General features: G+C 36.8%; 1 protein-coding gene across 5 annotated transcripts in view; it reads right to left on the bottom strand.

Moving 5' to 3' along the window:
* The window catches only part of Enox2 (ecto-NOX disulfide-thiol exchanger 2), a 499,315-nt gene that overhangs the window by 49,977 nt on the left and 426,819 nt on the right, over positions 1-22,519 (bottom strand). For all 5 annotated transcript variants that reach the window (XM_023718864.1, XM_023718863.1, XM_023718865.1 and 2 more), the window contains 4 exons: positions 18,769-18,975; positions 12,724-12,957; positions 8,677-8,889; positions 7,067-7,173 (listed from right to left, as the gene is read on the bottom strand). In XM_023718864.1, coding sequence (XP_023574632.1) covers positions 7,067-7,173; positions 8,677-8,889; positions 12,724-12,957; positions 18,769-18,975 — 761 coding nt within the window. The remainder of the gene's footprint in view (positions 1-7,066; positions 7,174-8,676; positions 8,890-12,723; positions 12,958-18,768; positions 18,976-22,519) is intronic.

The raw sequence follows: 22,519 nt of genomic DNA, 5'->3' as shown, positions 1-22,519 counted from the left end.
TCAGAAAAAGTTCTTTCAAGAGTGAAAGGATATTTTCAGGCAAAAATAAGCATAAGAACTCATTACCAAGACAAAGTATGACAGGAAATACTGCAGAAAATTTTTCAGCTTGAAGGGAAGTGACATCAGACATAAACAGAGAGCTTCATAATGGCATGAAGCACACTGGACATGGTTGAGATCATACTGGAAAAGGCACTTTTAAAAAACAGGCATGAGAACTGTGCATTTTGGAGTAACTTGCGTTAATTTAAAGGCCATGCCATGCTCATCAGAAGCTCCTTAGCACTGAGCTAACAATTTCTTGACTATATTAAGCCCTACTAGGAAGTCATACAGGAAATATCCAAAGCTGACTAGTGAAAAATGTTCCCATTTATGGAGATTATGCATATTTCACATGGATTTCCTAATGCTGTAGTTTCTTCACTATCTCTAATTTCCTTCTCTTTTATGCCTTTTATAAGGAAAATAATGGTTTCTATTTCAATTTTAGTTTTCATTAAAACTAAATAAAAGATCCTTTTAAAAGTGAGCTATTTAGTGTCATCTCTGATAGTTAAGAAATAATAGAAAAATCAGATGCTAACATAGCATCTCCCATGTACTACAGGGTCATTACTTAAAATAGAAAAAATAATGACCTGCTGGAGAAAAATGAACTTTAAAGGGCTGTGTCATAAGAGAGATTTACTATGTCTTACTCAAACTTATTGCACAGAGAACAATAATGGAATTTTTCATTTCTGTGAATTTATTCTCTCTCACGAGACTGGGTTTCAGTTATCATCAGTGTTTGCTGGAAAGGTGATTATAACAAGGTCTGACATTAGTAAATTCCAACATTGTACAACTTACTTCATCAGGAAAACTCATGGCTTTCTAGATGCTTAACAAAAATGTAGATTGTCAGAAGGTATAAGCAGAGATCAACTCTTAATTTACACACATGTCAACCAATCCTGGGAAAGTTACTGTATTGTCCCGAAGAATAAATAATGTTCTTTCTAGGGAAATATCCGAGGGCAGAAAGACCCAGGGGCTAAGATATATCCTGTAGCTGTCTAGCATCCACAAAGCATCTTTGTTCTTCCAGTTGGGCAAGAAAGTATAATCTTCAGAAACATACAAAAATTCAATAATTACATGATATCTCTTATTTAGAGGTCTTTCATGCTTCAAATGTCTCTAGAAATGTAACAGATTTAGGGGCAAATTTTACCTAAATCCCTCCAAATACTTCAGGAAAAGAATTACCAATGACTTTATCTAATAATGAAATGAGGGCAAGGAAAATTATGGGAAAGGTCGATGTGCAAGCTATTTAGTAAGGTGAAGTGGCAGAGTTCACAGTCCTCTACCCACTATACAATCCTCATTATTCTCCTATACCTATCAAATATTAAGATCACACAAATGGGGTAAAAGTAAAGAGAACAGCAGAGGTTATGGAGTACAACATGAAAGTTAATTTATAGGGAAATGACAGCACCACCAAAAAAGTAAGATTGTAATCCTTTGAAAACCATTAAAGCACCTCATAGCTGAGATACCTATTCTATACCTTCTCTGGTTAGATCTGAATAGCACTACTTTGGGAAGCAAACACTAATACTCACCTTAAGAATGAAAGGCTGTATGGTAGCATCTACCTGAAAAAAGTATTCTATTTAGCTTAGACATAAACAGGGAAGGATTCTGAGTCAGCAAAGTACAGACAACAAATAGCTATCTCTCAGATGTGTCCCATTCCCCAACCCCATATTTGGATCCAATACTGACACCAAGAGTGGTATGCACAAACATTTTTAAATCAATTTGCCTTTGTAAATCTCTAGTTGAAACTGAATCATGTCAGTGATAGACTATCAAAAAAGGTAGGACAGCTTTTCATTTCAACAGTGAATCATTAGTGATTTATGAAATGGAATCGCAATGAATTTCTGAAATTGCATTGTAATGAATTAGAATCTGTTTTGACAGAAAATTTTTCCATAGTTTAGAGATTTGCATTGCTCCATAATAGAGAACAAACAGCACTTTTTTAATAGAATGAAACTGAAACCCAAGACAGAAGGGGATGCATGAAAAGAACCACTTTTGTACCAGCTGGAGTTTTGAATTATTATAAAGTAAGCAAATCATAAATGATTACACATTAATATTTAATTATAGTTTCACAAAAGTCTATGTGTACTTAAATTCATTTTATTCATCTTTCATTATCATAGCATGATTACCAGAAAAATCAATGTTCCTTATTTAAGAACAAGATCCTACTTATGTAGACTTTCAACATTAATAGGAAACTTGGTAAGAATGGGGTCTTGAGGGAATGGAAAGATACAGAGGATAGAGAGATAGCTTCTACACTTATGGAGCAATTTGATTCTGAAATGTCATATAAGACAATGAAGCAAAGCACAACTACAGGTTTTTGTATTGTATGATACAAGATGGAAATACATATTAGGTTGATTTAAATTGGGCTAGTATATCTTTTGGTGGCTGGAAGTGAACAGTCAGTGTTAGTACAAATGTGTACTAAAACAAAGGTATAACAATGGCTTGACTGTAAGCAGTTCTTCAGAGTTTGAAATGATAGGCCTGTAAATCTAGAGAGAAAGTTATTTTACAATCACAGTATTTCACAAGAATACTAGCAATATTCAAGTCCTATTTTCTCTGGCCCAGTGACTAAAAAACTCATATTATGGAGGATGCAAAGAGATATTTCCTTAGCATATGCTGATATAGCTCTAGTTTTCATATATCACCCAAGTTTGTGCTTTTATTCTTGGCCAGCTTGAGAGGATCATGAAGAATTTAAATAATTCTGTACCAAAAGAGCTTCCATATCACACAGAACTGTCAATACAGTATCTGTAGGCACTAACTTTCAGTAAGAGGGACTTTTGCCTTCTCTTACTACTCTTTTCCACTGTATTAGCAGAAGCCTTGCACACACATAAATCAGGAAAGTAAAGGGATGAGAAAGTCGTATTAGCACATTTGTTAGCCTTGCATATCCTTATCAAAGGTATTGCCTGAACCCCCAAAGGTGGGAACTTTTTCCTTCTTATGCCATACCCTCTCAGCCAAGCAAATAGTATTGGCTGCTGGTAGAAGGATGATAATGAGAAGAACAGAAATTAAGACATGAGGGGGGTCACCAGCTGACTTGTTCCCAGGGGCAACAGATGAGGTTAAGTGTCAGAAACTTCAGTGTTGATGCAAAGCTTGACTTATGAGTTGTAATTTTGATGCCAACATCAAGAAATAGGCAGACTATTTGATTAAGTCTTTGAGATTTTCAATGGTGTACCATGAGGCAGCTGCAATTTAAGAGGACAATTTCTCCACTTCCCACAAAATACTTCTTTTTAGTCGTCACCGTCGTTCAGTTGTTATCAAGTGAAAGGTTTTAGAGGGAAAAAATGACAAACAAACCACAATTTAACAGGCACTAATATAAAATGGAAGAGATACTTTAGGTTTAGGTAATGAGACATTTCCTTCTACTGGCAGTTGCTTTACATATCAAGATTGAAGTAATCATAGTTGACCTTAATTTAATTTAATCAAATAGGCAGGAAACATGTTTGTGGGTTTCTACAAAATCTACAAGGCAAAACATGGAACATATAGCTCTTGGAAAGTCATGCTGGCTGTGTATTTTATCCTCATTGCTCTGCCAAGGAGGCTCTGTGGCAATACTGGGCAAGAGGGTAATAACTGTCAATTCTTTACAAACCCAGAGAAGTGTCTAGCTCACTGTCTTGTTTTACTATGTATGCCATTAACCTTAAGTACAGACCCACAAGATAAGTAAGCCTGATAGAACCAATAGAGGCTTGATGAATAATATTGAGGGAGTGAATTGCTTTGTACTGTAATTTATAAAAGGGACATGTGGATGTGAAGGTTCCAACAAAGGGCTGTATTTCTCCTATGAAAAGGCAACACTGTTTCTGCAGGGCTTTCCTTAAAGGGTGGGGAAGTTCAGACAGTTTCTTCTAACCCCTAGCAGGAATATGAATGTACATGTATTGAAGTAAAAGAAGCAACTGCATATACACTGAGTATCTCTAGTCCTCAGATCTGAAATCTAAAGGATCCAAACCTGAAATTTTCTGAGTGTTGACATGAGGCCACATGTAGAAAATTCCATAGCTGACTTCATATAATTGACCAAAATAAAAATGCAGATGCATTAAAAAAGATTTATAAAATTACTTCAGCCTGTGTATGTAAATATATATAAAACATAAATGAAATTTTAGACTTGGGTCCCCTACCCAGGATATTGCATTATGTATATGTAAGTACTACTACAAAATCTGACGGAAAAACTCCAAATCCAAAACACTTTTCAATCTAAGCACTTTGAGTAAGGAATTCTCAACTTATATTACTTTTTTTCTCACAATTTTAAAGATTCTCAGTGTTTATTCTTCTGAACCAAACAATTCAGACACTTTAAATTTAGTGTTTGAAACTCCACTGACTGCTCCTCTTGATCACTTTTCTTACTTTTCTGGCTCAATGAAGACAAAGATCATTTTTGTCCTATGTTGTTCATAATCCCTGGGACAGAGAAAGTGCTCAATAAACCTTTGAATTGTAATATTAAATATTGTTTGTTGAGGTAGTGCTAGAATTCTAAAATTATTTTGTGCGACACAAGACAAGTTTCCCTATGCTCCTAATTCTTTTTTAAAAATCTCTTATTTATTTGGTATAGGGTCTTGCTATGTAGCTCAGACTTGTAGTGATCCTTATCTCCCAGCCTCTGCAGTGCTGAGATTTACATGCTTGCACCACCATGCGTAGTTTTGGTGGCCGGTTCAGTGCATGACATGTGGTATTGGGGATCAAATGTGGGTCCCTGAGTCTGTCAGGCAATAGCTTAGACCACCAAACTATCTCCCCCAGCCTCTGTGGTCCTACTTCTTAAAAAACAAAGATGCTATTGTATTTCTATGACTCTATTCATTGGATGGATGTTTTCAGGGATATTTCTCCATGGGCTTCCAGAGCCCTTTATTATACCAGAACTGATGTCTCAGAGACTACATTTGAGAATAGGGTTTGGAATATCTTCCCCTAATCATTCTTCATGGTTTTCTAATTCTTCCTACATAAACTGTTTCATGTATTGTTAGGAAGAACACCCTGAAGAGATTAGTATCTATATTTTAAAGGTTAGAAAATAAAGGCTTAAACAAAAGTTAACTGACTGACTCAGACCACAAAACATTCTGTGCCAAATCTCAGAAGGAGGAAAATAATTTCTAGGCAATTTTCTAGTTGTATAATTTTGTGTGAATCACTTAATGTTTCTGCATTTCAGTTTCCTTACATGTAAAACATAGGTTCTATACCTAGTCATTAACTTTTATTGAATTGTTAATAAATTGAAATAATACAATTTATACTTTTCAAGCTGCTTACACATTTCTTAACTCATTTAGTCTTGCAAGAGTGATTATATTATTATCTGAAATTTACAGTTGAAGAAATAGGAACTGAGAAAGGCTGAATAACTTTTTCAACACACACAGATGCAAAAGTTATTTGAGCTGAGGTTTGAAATCATGTTTGACTCTAAGTCCAATACTCATTTTACTCTATCATGTCTATTGTGAGATTATGAGATTCACTTAGGTGAGATAACCAAAAGGAAAGAGCCTTAAATGTAAATGTTGGGGGCTACGGGAGTTGCTCATTGACAGAACACTTGCCTAACAAGAATGGCCACTCCCCTTCAGTGGTCCTGAGGATTGAAACCAGGGCCTTCACACCAAGCAATATCTCCAGCCCATATTAATTATTTTCTGAGACAAGGTTTTCTAAATTGTCCAGGTGAGGCTCAAAATTGTGATCCTCCTGCCTCAGCCTCCCAGAGGGATGGGATTACAAGCCTATGCTGCTGTGTCCAGTTAAGGGACTCTGTTTGATCCCTAGCACCACAAAAATGTCTTGCAAATTCTACTTCAATATTAATAAATATGACAACCTGCGTTGATAGATATGATGAGGTTATTACCAGACTGGCAAAGAGGACTCAAAAGTGAAATTGGGGCTGGGGAGATAGCTTGATGGTCTAAGCACCTGCCTGGCAAGCACAAGGACCACAGTTTGATCCCTGGTACTGTATGCCATGCAGGTCCCAGAACCCCAGGCACAATGTGCCAGCCCTGAAGCCAGGTGTGGTGGCACATGCCTGTAATCCCAGTGCTGGGGAGGCTGACACAGAAGGATCACTATGAGTCTGAGCTGCATAGTGAGACCCTGTATCCAATAAATACAAGACTTAAAAGTGAAATTGCAAAAGTTGCTAAACATGTAGATCAAAAGTATTAGGGCTGGGTATAGAAGCTGCCTATAGGAATAGAAGAATTAGAGGCCTATGCAACACCATTTCCAAAGGTAGATAAGTGAAAATTAACCTCCTTGTTTTGGGTTTTAATATTAGAGTCAGAAGAGCAATCTAGTCACATCATACATATTCTAGTGTTATGCTAAAATTTTTACTTGAGCACAGGCAGAGTGTGTGTGTCAACCTTAATCTGAGATCAAAGTCCTCTGTTACTTTTAACTCTACCTCCTATAAAGATGTCTAAACAGGTTTGATAAAAGCATCTCAGAAATTTCTTTGCTCTGATACATCACCAGGCAGCTTCTAGGCTCAACTGTCAGGATGCTCTAATAAATATAAGGCAGCTCTAATATTACTAACACTAAAAGAACAGGTCAGTAATTACTGTTGCACTTCAGACTAGCTAGCTTAGAGAAAAAAACTTGTACTTACCTCAGCTACATTTTTCTCTACCAAGGTTTCCACCCAGCATTCAAGACAACATGTGCACATTTACTGCCCTTTGGACAGCAGGTGGTCTGAACACAGTGACAGGCTATAGAACACGTCTTAGTGTTTCATTAGGACCTTGTTGTGACCATTGGGATCTTGGCACTATTTAATTCTGGCTAAACTCCAAATCAATAACTTGTTAAAGAAACACACTGTTCCCATGAGGAGCTAATAGAGTAAAAAGTTACCAACCTCAGCTTGTTTGCACCAAACACTGATGTTTTTACGCTGGGCTTTTGTGAAGTGGTCCCATGCCTTCTGTTTGGAGGCGGAATGGTATACGGCCACTATCTGCTCAACTGTAGTATGAAATCAGCAGTCAGATCAAGCCAGGGTATCATCCAAACATGGCAAAAGAGGAAAAAAGAGAAATAAGAGAAAAGCACGAGGCTGTGGTACCTTTTGTTATAACACTATCCTTGGTGGGGGTTGTACTTGGAAAAGGGTGTGTGTTGTAATACTGTGAATTTAAGAAGGATTCAAAGGAAGAAACATCAAGTATATAGAAAGAAGAAAGAGAACCAAGGAAGGTTTGGGGTGAAATAGTGACTCAGGTTTTAAAACAGTCAGCATGAGCTTATTGACTAGAGAACTGTAAGTTTTATGGAAGAATACTGTTTAAAGTACAATATCAGAGAGCTTGTTCTAGGATCTCTTAGAATGCTAATAGGGGAATGTATAGATATAGTGGGGCTTTTTCCTAACTAGGTCAAAAGAGGCAAAGCTTGGGTGTGACTCTTGAGAAAAGCAGGCAGCGCCTCTTCCTGGTTGGATGTTTACAGACGTTTCAGAAGGTTTTACTCTTTTCTTTACAGTCCTGTTTGTATCCTGTCTTCTAATGATTCTAGGATTTATGTTCTCATGATGCATGCTGCTCTCTTATTCTACATATTCTGAAGTCCTGAGGATATGTGCTTTCACCTCCTGGACTTTTTGCTTATATATACTTCCAGAATAGAAGGGAAAAATGGAACAACTCCTCAATACCAATTATGTAGGAGTCAAGCATGGAAAGTAAAGTGTAGGAAGAATGTACCATAATTGTTTAAAAGCAAAATCATAAAACTGCATCCTTATTTTTAAGGTGAATATAGTTCCTTACTGAAAAGATATGGGGATATTGATTATATAATATGGTGAACAAAAAAATTGTGAGAAAAAAAGTAATATAAGTTGAGAATTCTTTACTCAAAGTGAACAAAAAAATATCAGTGATTCTAAGGGAAAGTGAAAATATAGCTGATCTATCTCAGTTAAGAGAACACTGATATGTTTAAAGTGGTATTTCTTTTTGAAAATAGCTGTTTCAATGGTTCTCACCCTGTCACAGTGTTTGTCATATACAGCAAAGGTAGTAGAAGAAAAGAAAGTGAATATGAAAGGTAAAAGTAGCAAAGTTTTATTCTATCATCTTGGGAAAGATAATTACATTTACCATTGAAAGTTCTTAGAATGCATATGACATGATTATAGTGATGAAATAAAGGAAGCAGCTTTATGTTATATCTTAACTTCAGTCACATTACCTGACCTTCAACTGAGGCATATGGCTATGACAGTACAGGGTGTGGCCTAAGTATCAGTGCTTCTAAGGGAAAGTGAAAACAGGAGGCATTCACATATATTCTGTGAAACTGGAGCACTGGCATCTGACAGTCAAAGGACAGCACAGAGGCAGTAAGGAAGGCAGCCATGTCTTTGACATCAGATGGCTCTGGAGCCCCGGGTTCCTATACAGAGCAAGTGGTGACTGAGTGAAGAGGTCTCACATCCTTTCAACAGAACCCTTAACTTCTACTCACATTGGATGAGAATTCCAGACAGGGCTTGCTTGAACTTCTCTTTTGCTTCTTCCATGTCTTTTTCATGGGCAGCTTTCTCATTCACCAGGCGGCGGATATGGCTGTTGGCTGACTGGATCATGGAGTAGAAGTTGTTGGCACTACGACGATTTACCTCTCCTCGTTCTATCCAGGTGAGCAAGGTCTGTACTGCTTCTGAGAATTTGGAATCATCTGATAATGAGATGGTTTCTTGTTAGCACTATCAAAAGTAAGGACATTTGTATTTTTCCAAAATGCGGGCAAGGTGATAGTTACAGCTTTTTGGAAGTTGTGGTTCACTTAACTGCTTTGGATAAGGAGCCATGCACAAGCACACATGGGCAGGCAGCAGGCAGGAAGAAAACCAGAAAGAATAAAAGGCTCAGAAAAGTAATCAGATTAGCTGTGGTTTATGAAGAGTTTCAGAAAGAGAACTGTTTCTTAAATTTATTTCTCTGAGCTTGGGATGTGGCTCTGTAGTAGAATGAATGTTGAGCAAGCATGAGGCCCTGAGTTCAATCTCTAGCACCACAAAAATATTATCCACACTGATATACTTTTTAACATACTGCAAATTACTTGTCTATGTGCATACATACATGTGTGTACAAGTTTGTGTGTGAGAGAGAAACAGAGAGAGAGAGAGAGAGAGAGAGAGAGAGAGAGAGAGAGAGAGAGAGAGAGAGAGTTATAAATTAGCAGTGAGGAATGTCAGAATTCTACAATCCTGTGTTTTAATAAGGAAAAAACAGACTCAAGTTTTGAGTTTAACTTGAATTTGACAGTAACTATTCCCTAGATCTACAAAATTATATGTTGGATAGAGCCTTAGGAAAGAGTTGAGCGCAGTAATTCTTTAGATATAAACACTTATATCTTCGACCTTTTATAACATCATTCTTGCATCCAATTCACAGCCCCAGGCTTTCCACTTGGGGACAGTCATAATGTATTTTGATGTAGTTCATTTTATTTCTGTATTTCTCACATCTTTTTCCTCTTGCCTGAGGAACCCTCCAAGTAGACATCCAGGAGTTATTCTCTAATGTTAAGAAGATAGTAGCACAGCTTTTCCAAAGCTTCTGGCCCAGCTTCCCAATATAGCCTCTTATACATTCCTACTGTTAACAGGCTCCTGAGAGGCCACATCCAATTGAAGCCCGTTCTAAGGCTTCAATGCTGCTCTGGCCAGAAAGCCTCATGTCAAGTGGCAATATCTCTCACTGCAATTTGAACCTCTTGCCTTTTGCTCTTTTGTTTCAGTGCAGACTTATAGCAGGAGGTAAGCCTTCTCTTTAAAGCAGCCTTTCATTTCATTACTTGGATAAAATCCTTATGTTGATGCTCAGGTTTTCCTTCTCTTGAGGGCTATACAACAAGCAAATTTTTTTTTGATTTGTTGTGTTGTTGTTTTTTGACTTAAATGAATTTGCTTGGTGTCATGTGAATAGGCAAATCTTTGGCCCAGGACCTTACCCATTGTTTTTAGCCTTTTGAATACTACATATCATTATATTTGTGTATCTATTTTGGAGTATGTTTTCTACTTCTTCCCTTGTAAGAAGTAAGTGATCAGTACCAAGAGTATTCTTTGATTTCTTAAATGTGTGATTCCCTTAGGTTATATGATGTTCACAAATTTGGAGAGTGAGACCTATTTAGCAAGTAAACTTAGCAAGATCTTGCTCAGCTGAGAGCAGCAGAAGCAAGCCAAATTCTTACTATCAGAGCTTGGGCTGGTGTTATCAATAAGATCAGTGGGATACCAACACTCAGTCAATAAAATCAACTACTCGCAGAAAACGAGAGACTAGGGTTGAACTACTAAGACATCAGACAAGGTGATCAATGTTAAATGAGCAAAATGATTTTGGGAACTAAGCAAGAGAAAAACAAGATCAAAATTATAGGTAGTCTGACATAGCAATGTCTAGAAGTATCCATAGTTGCTGTGTGAAATAAACTGACCTTTTAAAATTGGTTAAAAATGTCTTCTAGCTGTGTGTAGGGTACATACTTGTAAAACAAGAGGTTGAGAAAGTCTGAGTCCAGCCTGGATAACTTAGCAACTTAGTGAGAACTTTTCTCAAAAAATAAAATAGGCTGGAGGTATCTTAGGGGTACAGCACTTGCCTACCATGCAGAATACCTTGGGGTCAATCCCCAGTACTGCAAAAGTAAAAAAAGTCTTCTTTTAACTGGGGGTGGCTAAGATTTTGAGTAATCTAAGAAGAATGTACACTATGACTGCTTTCTGGGCCTCCATTTTCTCATTAAAATGAGGATTTTACTATGGTTACATCAAGGTGTATCATTCTGCTTAACTCATCTGATTTAGAATTCAAATCTAATTTGTATTCACTATGAAGAAGGGATTTATATAGGGGGTGATCAAAATATACACCATATATTTAAATAAAAATGATTACTGTAAAAGACGTACTGCGATTAATCCACTAAAAATATTTCCCACAACCTTTAAACATACTTTCCCCATTATGCTTGTTAATTTCTGAAGCACTTCTGGAATTCCTGTGTTTATGAGGTGTGATCAGAAATACTGTGAATAGTGCTGCTAAGTGCCAACCAATGGAAAAACAGGCTGATCAAAACATTAAGGTGTGTCCTCATCTATCTTATCACCAGACCTGATATCATGTGACTTTAGGCTCTTTCCTAAAAGTCAAAATGACCATGAAAGGTAAATGTTCTGCACAGGATAGGTGATATACTCACTAACATTCAGCCTGCTCTAGTTACACAGCAAGAAAACACTGGAGGAAGACGTAATTTGAATAGATGGTCGCATAGTTTTGAGTCATTTTATAATAGAATTTGATGAAACTGTTAAAGCCTCCTTTCCATACCTGTCAAGTACTGGATCCATGAAGAAAGAAAAAGTTCCTGACTTGTTTCTCTCCTGGAGCTGCATAGTACAGTAGGTGCTAGTCCAATGTACTGCTGAGCACTGGAACTATGACTTGAGTATCTCAGCAAGTAATATTTAATGTTACCTAAATAAAATTTTAAAGTAACTATAAAATATTTTCTGTATTCACAGCTCTGTTTTGGAAGTACAATAGTTTACTTTTACCTTTGAAAATTTAGCATCTGAGCTGAAATGCAGTATAAGTGTAAAATATACACTACATTTGAAAAACTTGGAACATGAAAAAAGTAAAATATTTCAGTGCTTTTTGTAGTCATTATATGTTGAAATAATAGTCTGAATGTTTTCTTTGAAATAAAACAATACTAAAAGGAAAAAAGGGTAAATATTCTGAATCAGCTCAGGACTCGAGGCAGCCACAACAGTGCAACTGAAGACATTCATGAATGAGGACTTCAAGAGCTGCTTCAGAAAGTGGCAAGAATGATGAGTGTATTTGAAGTAAAGGGGGAGTATTTTGAGGGGCATTAATAGGAATTTATCATTTGCTGTAGTAAATTAAAAAATTAAACATTCACTGTGCTTTTTAACACACCTCATACCAATTCTGAGTCATGAATCACACCTACAATTCTCTGATGCAGAAAGTAGAAAAAAAATCCATTTCTTTGTTAACTGATGTCTGAGAGAAAAATACTATCCCTTGAAACAAAGGAGTAGAGACACAGGTAAGAACAAATCTCCTGGTTCTTATTAGGTATGTGCCTCTCTCAATTAGCAAGGCTACCATTCTTTTTATTTATTTATTTTTTGTGGCCTGGTTCAGCCTGCCCTGGGGTTGGGTACAGTGCAGTATGTGGTACGGGGGATCGAGCTGTGGTCCCTGAGCTTTGCCTAAGCTTTCCTAAGCGGGCACTTTAGACTGCCGAGCTCTCACTGTCCCCTACGATTCTTTTTATTTACTTTTTTTTTAATTTTTAAAGAGAGTACATATTAGGATTAAAACAAAAAATTACAAGTGATACAGAATTGGGCTTCAGTGGAAAATCCAAAGGATTATTACCAGCAACACCATTTATTACATTTCCCTAAAGAAAAGGATTCTTTTAATCAGGAAGTTCAAATGCCTTCTGTACCTTTTAGCTTTTCAGAGACAATGCTGCACTCATGATCTGAGTAGTGGACCACTGGGGGTGGAGATGGTGGACGCAGTCTTTCTTCTTCCATCCTTCTCCGATGGCGCTCCTCTCTTGCTAGCATACGCTGTTTACATTCCCACTCATATAGGTCATCTCGTGCCTGTGCAAAGTCAACGTGGAGCCGACCTGTGTCCTTCTTGTCAGTACTAGAGCCCAGGCGAATTCGATAACCTAAGTTTGTAAGTAGGAGAACAGCAGCCTAGTAACTGAGCAATTACAGGTCTTTTTCCAAGTTCAGTTTTTCAGCTATTAAATGACTATATCACTCTAGATTCTTTCTGCATATTAGGAAGTTAGATCACCAAAACACTTAAATTGTAATCTATTGCTAACAGCTTACCATTCTATTGGTTGGGATGGTCTTGATAATAGGAGTTGCATTCCTCCATCTGCCACCTTATCTCTGGATAAGGATAATGACATAAATAATAAACCTTACATGGACATCAAGGGCTGGAAGAATAGAAAATGGTGGCCTTAAGCTATGGAGAGTGATTTTGAATAACTTCAAGAGTGTTAGTCATGCCATCACAAAGAACTCTGTAAAACGTAAAAGTATTAACTTGTCATTTTAGTGTTTAATATTGTTTCCTAGATGTGCTTGGAAATTCTGGGTAATTTCTTTTCTGTGAGAAAGATTAGGTATCATGGGGAGTGGCACATAACCCATATGGCACATCTGTGTGACTGTAATGGTGGTGTAAGAGTGGCATTCAGAAACTGGAATTTAACTCCCTTCCGCCCCCTTTTATGGCTGCTATACTTCTTGCTAAATCTTAACAAAAACTGAAAAAAAGTTAAGAACTTATTGTTTTAGTACCTGAACTAGACACTATATATACATTTATGCAAACATTTTGCTAAAGAGAAAAACAGCATCAGAGAGGTTAAGTAGCTTCCTCTGTGCTAACCAACTGGAAAATAGCAGAACTTGAGTTTTAATTTAGGATGTTAGACTGTAAATCTTTTGTGTGTTCCTGTACTTTAAAGAATAATGCACAACATAGATTTTTGCTCCTGGCTAAGATAGAATAACAAAGGTTAGATATATTGCCCTCCATTAAGGAATGAAAAATATGAACAAAATATATAAAACAATAGTTTTAAGATAGTGGACATTAGACAATAAGGTCAGTGATCATGGAGAGACAAAAACCAAATGAAGTGATCCCCATGACTGACCTAGATTACTGCCTGCAGAGGGTTTCCAGGCCTTAGTACATGGACAGTGTAGTGTTCATCCCAAGGTGAGTAGGAGAAACTAAGTGAGTAGAGTTCCTAATGGGGAAATAGTCACAGAGAAAGAATTTCATGGATCTGTAAAGGGCCCAAGAGGATTATGTCTAATATCTAAGTTGAGGGGAATAATTAGTGACTAGGACTAAATTGTACATTAGACATTACAAAGGAAAAAAGAAAAATTTACAAACTTGAAGATATAGCATTATAAACTATCCAAAATAAAATAAGATAGAAGAAAAGATTCTAAAAAATAAAGCAGTATAGTGTGAGAGAACTTTTAAGAGGCTTAATATAGTCTTACTAGAGGGGAGGGGATAAAAGAGAAAATAATATTTGAAGAAATAAAGGGAAAATTTCTCTAAATTCAATGAAAACTCACAGATTCAGTACGTCCAATGAACTAACTTCAAGCACAAGAAACATGAAGGAAATTACACCAAGGTACATCATAACTGTATTGCTCAACACTACTAGTAAAGAGAATATGTTATAAGCACCTATAGATAAAAGATGTACAGTATTATGTACATAGAAAAAAGATAAGGACAAACATCATATATATTGTTAGAAACAACTCAAAGGAAAAGCTAGTGGAACAAGACCTGAGAGAGAAGAGATAGAAAAGCTGTGAATCTAGAAATCTATATCCAGAAAAAACACATTTCAAAAAGAAAGGAGAAATCAATTTTTCTGAAACATACAAATGCTGAAAGAGTTCAATAGGAGGAGATTTACACTACAGAACACATTACAGAAATTCAGGTATAGGGAAAATGATATCAAATGGAAATCTGGATCTATATAGTAGAAGGAAGAGCATACATAATGTATGATTCAAAAATACAAAAAGCTCTAGAAAATGCACAGTAATCTGTTAGAGGACATATAAGTGGTTGCCTGAGTAGGGAGTGAAGGTGGGGAGGTATAGGGAGAAGGGATTACAAAAGATGCAGGAAGGAACCTTTGGGAGTGCCAGGCATAGCCCTTATTTTGACTGTCATTATTTTGATCGCTGGTGATGGTTTCACAGCTGTATGAAATATATATCATTGTATGTTTGCACTATATGAAGATCAATGTATGTGAATTATTATATCTCATTCCAAGAAAACAGTAAAACTAATTTTTTTTTTTAGAAATAAGAATAGCTGGGCATGGTGGTGCACACCTGCAGTCCCAGAACTTGGGAGATCAAAGCAGGAGGTTTATAAGTTCAAGTCCCATCTAGGCAACTTAGGAAGACCCTGTCTCAAAAAGGGTTAGAGATATAGCCCAGTATGAAAGATCTGGGTTTAATCCTCAGTAGAGGAAAAAGAAACATATTTCATAAGTAAACTTTCTAGAGCCCTTTGCAGTTTTTAATGTAATTGCATACCCATTCATTGTATTTGATCATCTGAGTCATCAGAAAAAAAAAGGTTTACAAAAGTTACTTTACCTATTCCCTTGGGACTGTGGAGAGAAAGGAAGAGCATACATAATATGTCAAGAGAGTAAGACAGGCCACTTCCATGTAAGTCACACAAAATATGCAATAGGATATGGGATATGTACGCTGTGCACTGTGTGCAGTGCCAACTCTCAAAGGTGCTTCATTTCTAACAAAGAAAAATGATTCTACTCTTTTCTGAATCATTTTCTAAAGGATTTTAATTATTTTAAGCATTTTTCTTCTATAATGTGAAATAGCAGGCATCCCATTTTGGAGATTTCTAAAATTTGTGAACTTCCAAGGGGATAGATTCAAATTTAAAGGGTAAAATTTAGCTATTTTCACAGCACTGATTGCCATCTCCTTTCCTTTGGCAGCCCTGAGAATGTTTCTGCGAGGTGGTTGTTAACAGAGCTCATTTTAGTAATGTTTAGAGGGGTTCTTCCTGAGCAGTATATTGTCCTTTATGTATAACTGTTAGAGCTTTTCAAGACATTTTATATGCTTATTAAAATAGTCTATTGTGGAGTGCTTAATCTTTCAGAAACAACCATATTCCCTGTGCAAAAATTTCTTCAACAATTTCCTATCAACAGTTAGATAAAGACCCAACTACTAAATATTTCTAAGCATGTTAACAAATGATGTTTTCCCTCTTCCTCTCATGTCCATTTAGTACACAAACTGCCACTTACTGTCTCCTGAATGCTTGCCAAAACTTTGCACCTTTGTACCTTTGCTCATGCCGTTTCTGTGCCCCACGGTCGAAAGGCAAATGCTTCCTATTTGTCAAAGACTTGATGCAAATGCTACCGTTCTTATCACTAACAATTAAAGAGTCTGACATCTTCATATTCTCTCTTTTTTACCCTCTGCCTAGCTAATGGCACTTATAGCTATCAATTATAGTTGTTAGCAGAGAGGGTATCTTATCAGTGTTTTGAGTAATGCCTGCTGCTGATTAAATGTTTCTTTAATAAAGGAATATATTGCTGCATACTAAGTTTACCAAGGGGGAGAATTAGGCTTATTCATTTTTATTCTGCACAGCATCTAGCACAATATTCAACACAATGAAGACATTTAAAAAGTACCTACTCCTGGCAAGCGCGAGGCCCTGAGTTCAATCCCAGGTATTCCCCCCCCCAAAAAAAAAGTACTTACTGCATGAAGGAAAATGCTGATGTCCTAATATGTCTAGCACTTTAACTTAGTTTTCCCAAAACATTACTCTTGGGTGAAGAAGTACCTAATTGCTCTATGGCTTTTCCAATTACCCTGTCTTCTTCTTTCTAGGTTATCTGTCTACTGCCCCATAAAAACAATATCAATTCAAAATATGCAGAAGATCAACCATGAATCTTGAACTTCAAAGCAACAGAAAAGGCATGTGGCTTCACTTTATGGTACTCATCAGAAATCATTCTAATTACAATTCCTTGTCCCATTCCAAATTTGAACTTCCACCATGAGTAGCTTTTATGGAAAGTAGTTCTTACTAGCTTTATTCCACAATACTACATAAAGCATTATTGCTTCTGGGTCAGGTTAATGTTACAGTTAGTTAAATTATTTCCCAGTCACTACCTTTGCTATACTTGTCCATCTAACTTCTACCCAGAAGTAGTATTCTTGAAATGTAAATTAGATCATGTCACTGCAACCCTTAAAATGCTCCAGTAGATTTCAGAATAAATTTCATAACTATAACTCACAAGGCCCACACTAATTTTCTGTCCTCTGCTTAAAACGTGAAGTTCATTTGTATCTCAGGGCCTTTGGTTAGCTGTTTCAAATGTTAGAATGAGATATCAGCAAGATCTGGCATGGCAATCTCCTTTCATACTGTTTACATCTCGGTTCAAATGTCAGAGAAAAGTCCCTTTCCTAATGCTTCCAGATACATTACCCTTATCTTTTCACAGCACTTATCAGTACCTGATATAAACTTCTGTATTTGTTCACATATGTCACATTTTAGTATTGCCAGACTGTATTATCTAGAATGTAATCTGGCAGGAAATCTCAGTCTTTGCTGTATCTCTAGTAGCCTAGTATTCTGCGTATCAGTCAATAAATACTTGACTTACTGCTATGGTATCAATGTGTCTACCAACAGTGCATATGTTGGACATTTAATCCCCAAATCCATATGCTAATGGTATTTGGGATGGGGTCTTCAGGATGTAATTAGGATTATCATGAGGTCATGACATGAAATTTTCATAACGCCATCAGTGCCTTTGTAAGATGGGGAAGAGAGGCCCAAACTAGTACACTTGCACTACCTCAACATGTGATGCCTTCTGTTATATTATAATTCAGAAAGAAGGCCCTCATCAGATGCCCAGATGCCAGTGTCATGTCCTTAGACTTCCCAGCTTTCAGAAATGGAGACAGACAAACTTCCTAGTTTCCATTTCGTTTATCTAGTCTCAGGGATTTTGTTCTCACAGCAGAATATGAACTAAGATACTTTTGCAACTATTTTTTTGCATATGTTAACTTCTGTGTTAGGTCAAATGTTAGGTATTGGGGGCACAATACTAAATAAGACCCAGTCCTTGCCATGGACAAATTCATACTCTGGATGATGAAAGAGTCGGTTCTAACATCGTGTGATAGGTGTCATGTCAGGATGCCTAAATCAACCTGAGAAAGAGGGGACAGATAAGCCAGAAAATTTTCAAGGGAACCTTGTGCTTGAGCTGTAACATAAGCAAAGGTGTCCAACTTGCAGGTTGAATGTGCCTGTTCCAATTAAAAATATAAAAAGTGAAGGAACCTTTGTCACTGGTATACATTAACTAGAATATATATTTTATATGCAGCTCAAGGCAATTCCTCTTTATGTAATGTGCCCCAGGTCAAGGAATGCATGTCCAAACCATGGCCCACAGGTTGAACATACCTGTGAGATTTGTGTGTGGTAGGTATGCATGGGAAAACTAATTCTAGTCAGAGAGAAAAGCATAAAAACACCATGGCACATTCTGGGAACGAAAATTTATCTAGTGTGCTTGGTACATGGTATGTGTAGGAAGAATCACAAGGTAATGCTGAGAGGCAGAGCAGATAATTAAAGCTTTTAGATGTCACATGTTTAGAATCTGGAGTTATCCTATAAAGAGTTAGGAGCTACTGTGGAACTTTAAAGGATAGAGATGGGAGGTAACTTGCATTTTCCAACTCTGAAGGCAAAAAGAGTAACATTAAGCCTGTACTTTAGCTGCCACAAATGCAAATACTCAGATCCTCAATTTCCGCGTTGTGCCTGGTGGGCACAATTACCACATCGCAACACCTACCAGATAGATAAAGGGCCTTGTCCACCATGTACTCTTCAGAAAAGCGTATGTGACAGAAGTTCTTTTTGCTCTTCCGGATAGCAATGATTTCTCCACACTGTTCGAACACTTCCACAATGATCTGCTCTGTCCCATTTTCAGGCAGACCACCCACAAATACGGTTTTGCATCCTGGAGGTCTTTCTCGGGTTGCAGGAGGTGGGAGATCTAAGTAAAAGGGCAAAAGCATTTAAAATAATTTTTTTAAAAAACAGATCTTTTGCAAAAGGGAAGGGGACCAAGAGATTGAGGGAGAAGGGAGGAGGTTGAAAAAAAGAATTAAAATTTGTTGTGGATAAGTACTTACTCCCCACAAAGAATGTAATTCTTATGTACTGCAGACATGCACTTATAAAAAATAAAATTAAAAAAAAATATATTGATTAAAAATGTTTTAAACCTATTCAGGATATGGAGGCAACCACAACAGTACAACTAAAGACACTATATAAGCTGCTCAAGTGAGCTACTAAAGACATTCAGGAAAGAGGACTTCAAGAACTTCCTCATAAAGTTGTAAGAATGATTAATTATTTTAGAAGTGAGAAAGGAACAATGTCAATGCATCGTTTACTATAATAAATTTTTCAGAATTATAGTGCTTGTTTGGAACCTAAGACGTTCTCAGTGATGCCTCTACTGTCCCCCAAAAATTTTTGCCCAAGTGCTCTCAGAAGTATGTGGTCTCCAAGGTGCTTATCTCAGCTCTACAGAAAACTGACTGGGGGCCGGGGAGATGGCTCAATGGAATAAGCGTTTCCCTGGAAAGCGCAAGGGCCTGAGTTCAATCCCCAGTTACACAAACAACAACAACAAAAACAACCAGAAAACTGATTAGATGAACCTGAAAACCGTTTCATTCAACAGTTTGCTGACTTCTATGTCTAGACAACAAATATACAGGCCTGTCTATGTATTTGTCACATCAAGAGATTTTTAGGCTTGCTCTTTATGTCTGTTGCAATAAACCAGCTATGCCAAATTTTGAATCATTTTTTTAAGAAGATGGGACAAATCCCACTCAGTTTAAATTCTCACTTTCATATCTCAGAACCATGGTCTCTGAGAAAGGATTTGTTTAATTCAGAGTGTAATCACTATATTCTCTGTTTATTTTTACTAAAAAGAACTGTTTCAGGATTAATCTGACAATGATGGAGTCAATATTTATGAATGTATTTACAGCCATTAGGATGATTTAGTTAAACAAATTAGTCAGAGTACAGATGATTCCTTTTAAATTTTTAGGATTTTTATACCAATGAGTTCTTTCTCCAATTTCTTGCTTGAGAGGTATGGACTGGAGCCAATGTTGCAGCATTTAGAGGGAAATATGAAAGACAGCAGAAAGATTAAGCTCATCTGGGAAATCATTAACTAAAATGAGACAAATTTGGCCATAGAGAGTCATTAAAAACCTACTTAATGAGATGGTTTTCCCTCTGCTTAAAAATCTGTTTTCTATTCACTCATATCACACATAAAGCCTGTTGCATCTGCCAGTGCCTTGTTACTATTTATATGTATCAAAGCCTGTTCTAAGCAAAATCCTACAGTTCATAGTCCAACAAAACAAAACAGGATGGTCATAGGTTTTTCTAGTGTTAATTTTGTATCTGCAAGGACTTATTTTGTGTAATCCATTCTTTCCATTCAGCTCTTAACAAAAATTTTCCTAGCTCAGTATTTAGAGAGCTCAACAACCAGTGATCAGAGCTCACATGCAAAAATGAGTCTCGTTCGTAGATTAGCCCAAGGACCCCATCTGACTCTTATTAGTTGGCAAGCAGTTGCTTTGAGAGCTTCCTTGGGTATCAGAAACACTAGTGTGTTTTTACTTTGCTATAGGTGTTTGTCCTATTGGAGTGGCTAAGAATACTATAGTTAGCTGCTCATGATGCCTGCTACTTCTTATTTAGTTAATGGGGGGTGCAATTCAGGGGACTGAAACACTTTGCTAACTTTTTGAAGTCTGTAATCTCAAGAGCTCACTTGTTTTGGTTTTGTTTTGTTTTGTATGACAGGTTTAGACCCTAGAAAAATTAATCTAGTGAAGAGGAATCTGAAATGTCTTACACATAGCCATTAAGGTTATAGTTTGAGCCAAAAATGCGGACAATGAGACCCAGAATTGTTTGAGAGCTATGCTTCTAAGGATTTAAGAACTGGACATAATTCTCTCCATCACATTTCTGATTATTCCTAATTCTGATAGCTCACTACAATCTATTTGGTAGTTAAACAGTGTCTGAGACCTGCCCAGTGAATCTTGATTTAATTAATTGAGGGTGAAGCCTCTACATCAGTTTTTGGTTAGTGTTGTTTACACTTTTTGGGTAGTTGTAGTTTTAATAAATAGCCAGGGTCAAAACCCACTGACTTATAGTCTAAACCTCTGATGTTGCTTGTTTGAATGAAGCTGTGTCATTTGAGGGTACCACATTAGACAGAAAGAAAAAGAACATGAAAATGGAGCGGATAACGCTGGACCTCTTGATTACTATTTATAAGATCTTTGAAAAAAATTTCATTATCTCTGAAAATCTCTTTTCATCTTTATTTTTTTTTAGGAATTTTTTTTGTGGTACAGGGGATTGAACTCAGAACCCTGCGCTTGCCAGCCAAGTGCTTATTCTAATGAGCTATCCCCCGACCCCTTTTTCATCTTTAGAAGAGGGATAATATTCCCTACTTTTTGAAACTTGTAGGATATTGGTATTATTTATACTGCACTCAGTATAATATCTAGCACTTGGTAGATTCCCCATAAATAGTAGCCATTATAGCTTTTTTTTTGTATTATAGAAGCCAGGTTTCCTATATTACCAATCTGGGGCTTTCTAAAGGCCTACCACATATATGGAGTAGAGTGGTAGTTAAGACCTGGATTTCTAAACTCTATTGTTTTACCCTAATCTTTAGTCAAGGTTGAGTTTGAGACAGAGTCATTCTTATTGAGAAAAGAATCTACCTGTGAAGACATATATGGCATTGACCATGGAACACAACCCAGCCACTGTGAACTTACAGAATTTAGAGCATCTGTATAGTTAGAAATGTTTTTAAATCAAAGGTTTTAGAAAAACGTGCTGATTCAGAATATAGAACTTCCGATGTTTATATTTATATTGTTTCAACTTTGTTGGGTCTACCTTTAGCTCTCATAAGAGACTCTAAAGAATGTGTGGTGACTGCTACAGTTACATATAACACTTAAAATGCAAAGGTTTCTTCCCCTGACTACATTTATGGGGTTTAAAAATTCTTTGATGAAGTCATCACCATATGTAGAAGCTGTGATTTTTCTATGGTAAGTGTCTGCTAAGTAAAGGGGCATAATATCCACCAAAAGTATCAAAAGTATCTGAGAATTATTTATTCTCTTAGGTAAATGTACAAAGCCTCTTTGATAGCATTTGTGGGGATTTAGCTATATGTCACCAAGCAAGTCAAGGGGCTGTACTGTCTTCCTCAATGGAGGGTACCCATTCCTTAATTAACAGATCAAGGCACTTAGTTGTCTGGGCCTGATTTTCTAATCTTACTGAAATACAGTGATAAGAGTACAACAACGATAATCCCCAAAGGAAAGCAGGTTCAGACTCCACCTATTCATCAGCTAATGCATTAAGCTCTGAGGCCTCAATCACTATTCAGGAAGGAGATCAAGAAAACTGCCACGTGAAAAGATTCAAAATAACTGGAAGTATAA

This window comes from Octodon degus, unplaced genomic scaffold (genome assembly GCF_000260255.1).
Source record: "Octodon degus isolate 3935 unplaced genomic scaffold, OctDeg1.0 scaffold00063, whole genome shotgun sequence".
NCBI classification, from domain to species: domain Eukaryota; kingdom Metazoa; phylum Chordata; class Mammalia; order Rodentia; family Octodontidae; genus Octodon; species Octodon degus.
Note: the sequence above shows the minus strand (reverse complement) of the source record. Positions and strands in the feature narration are given on the sequence as shown.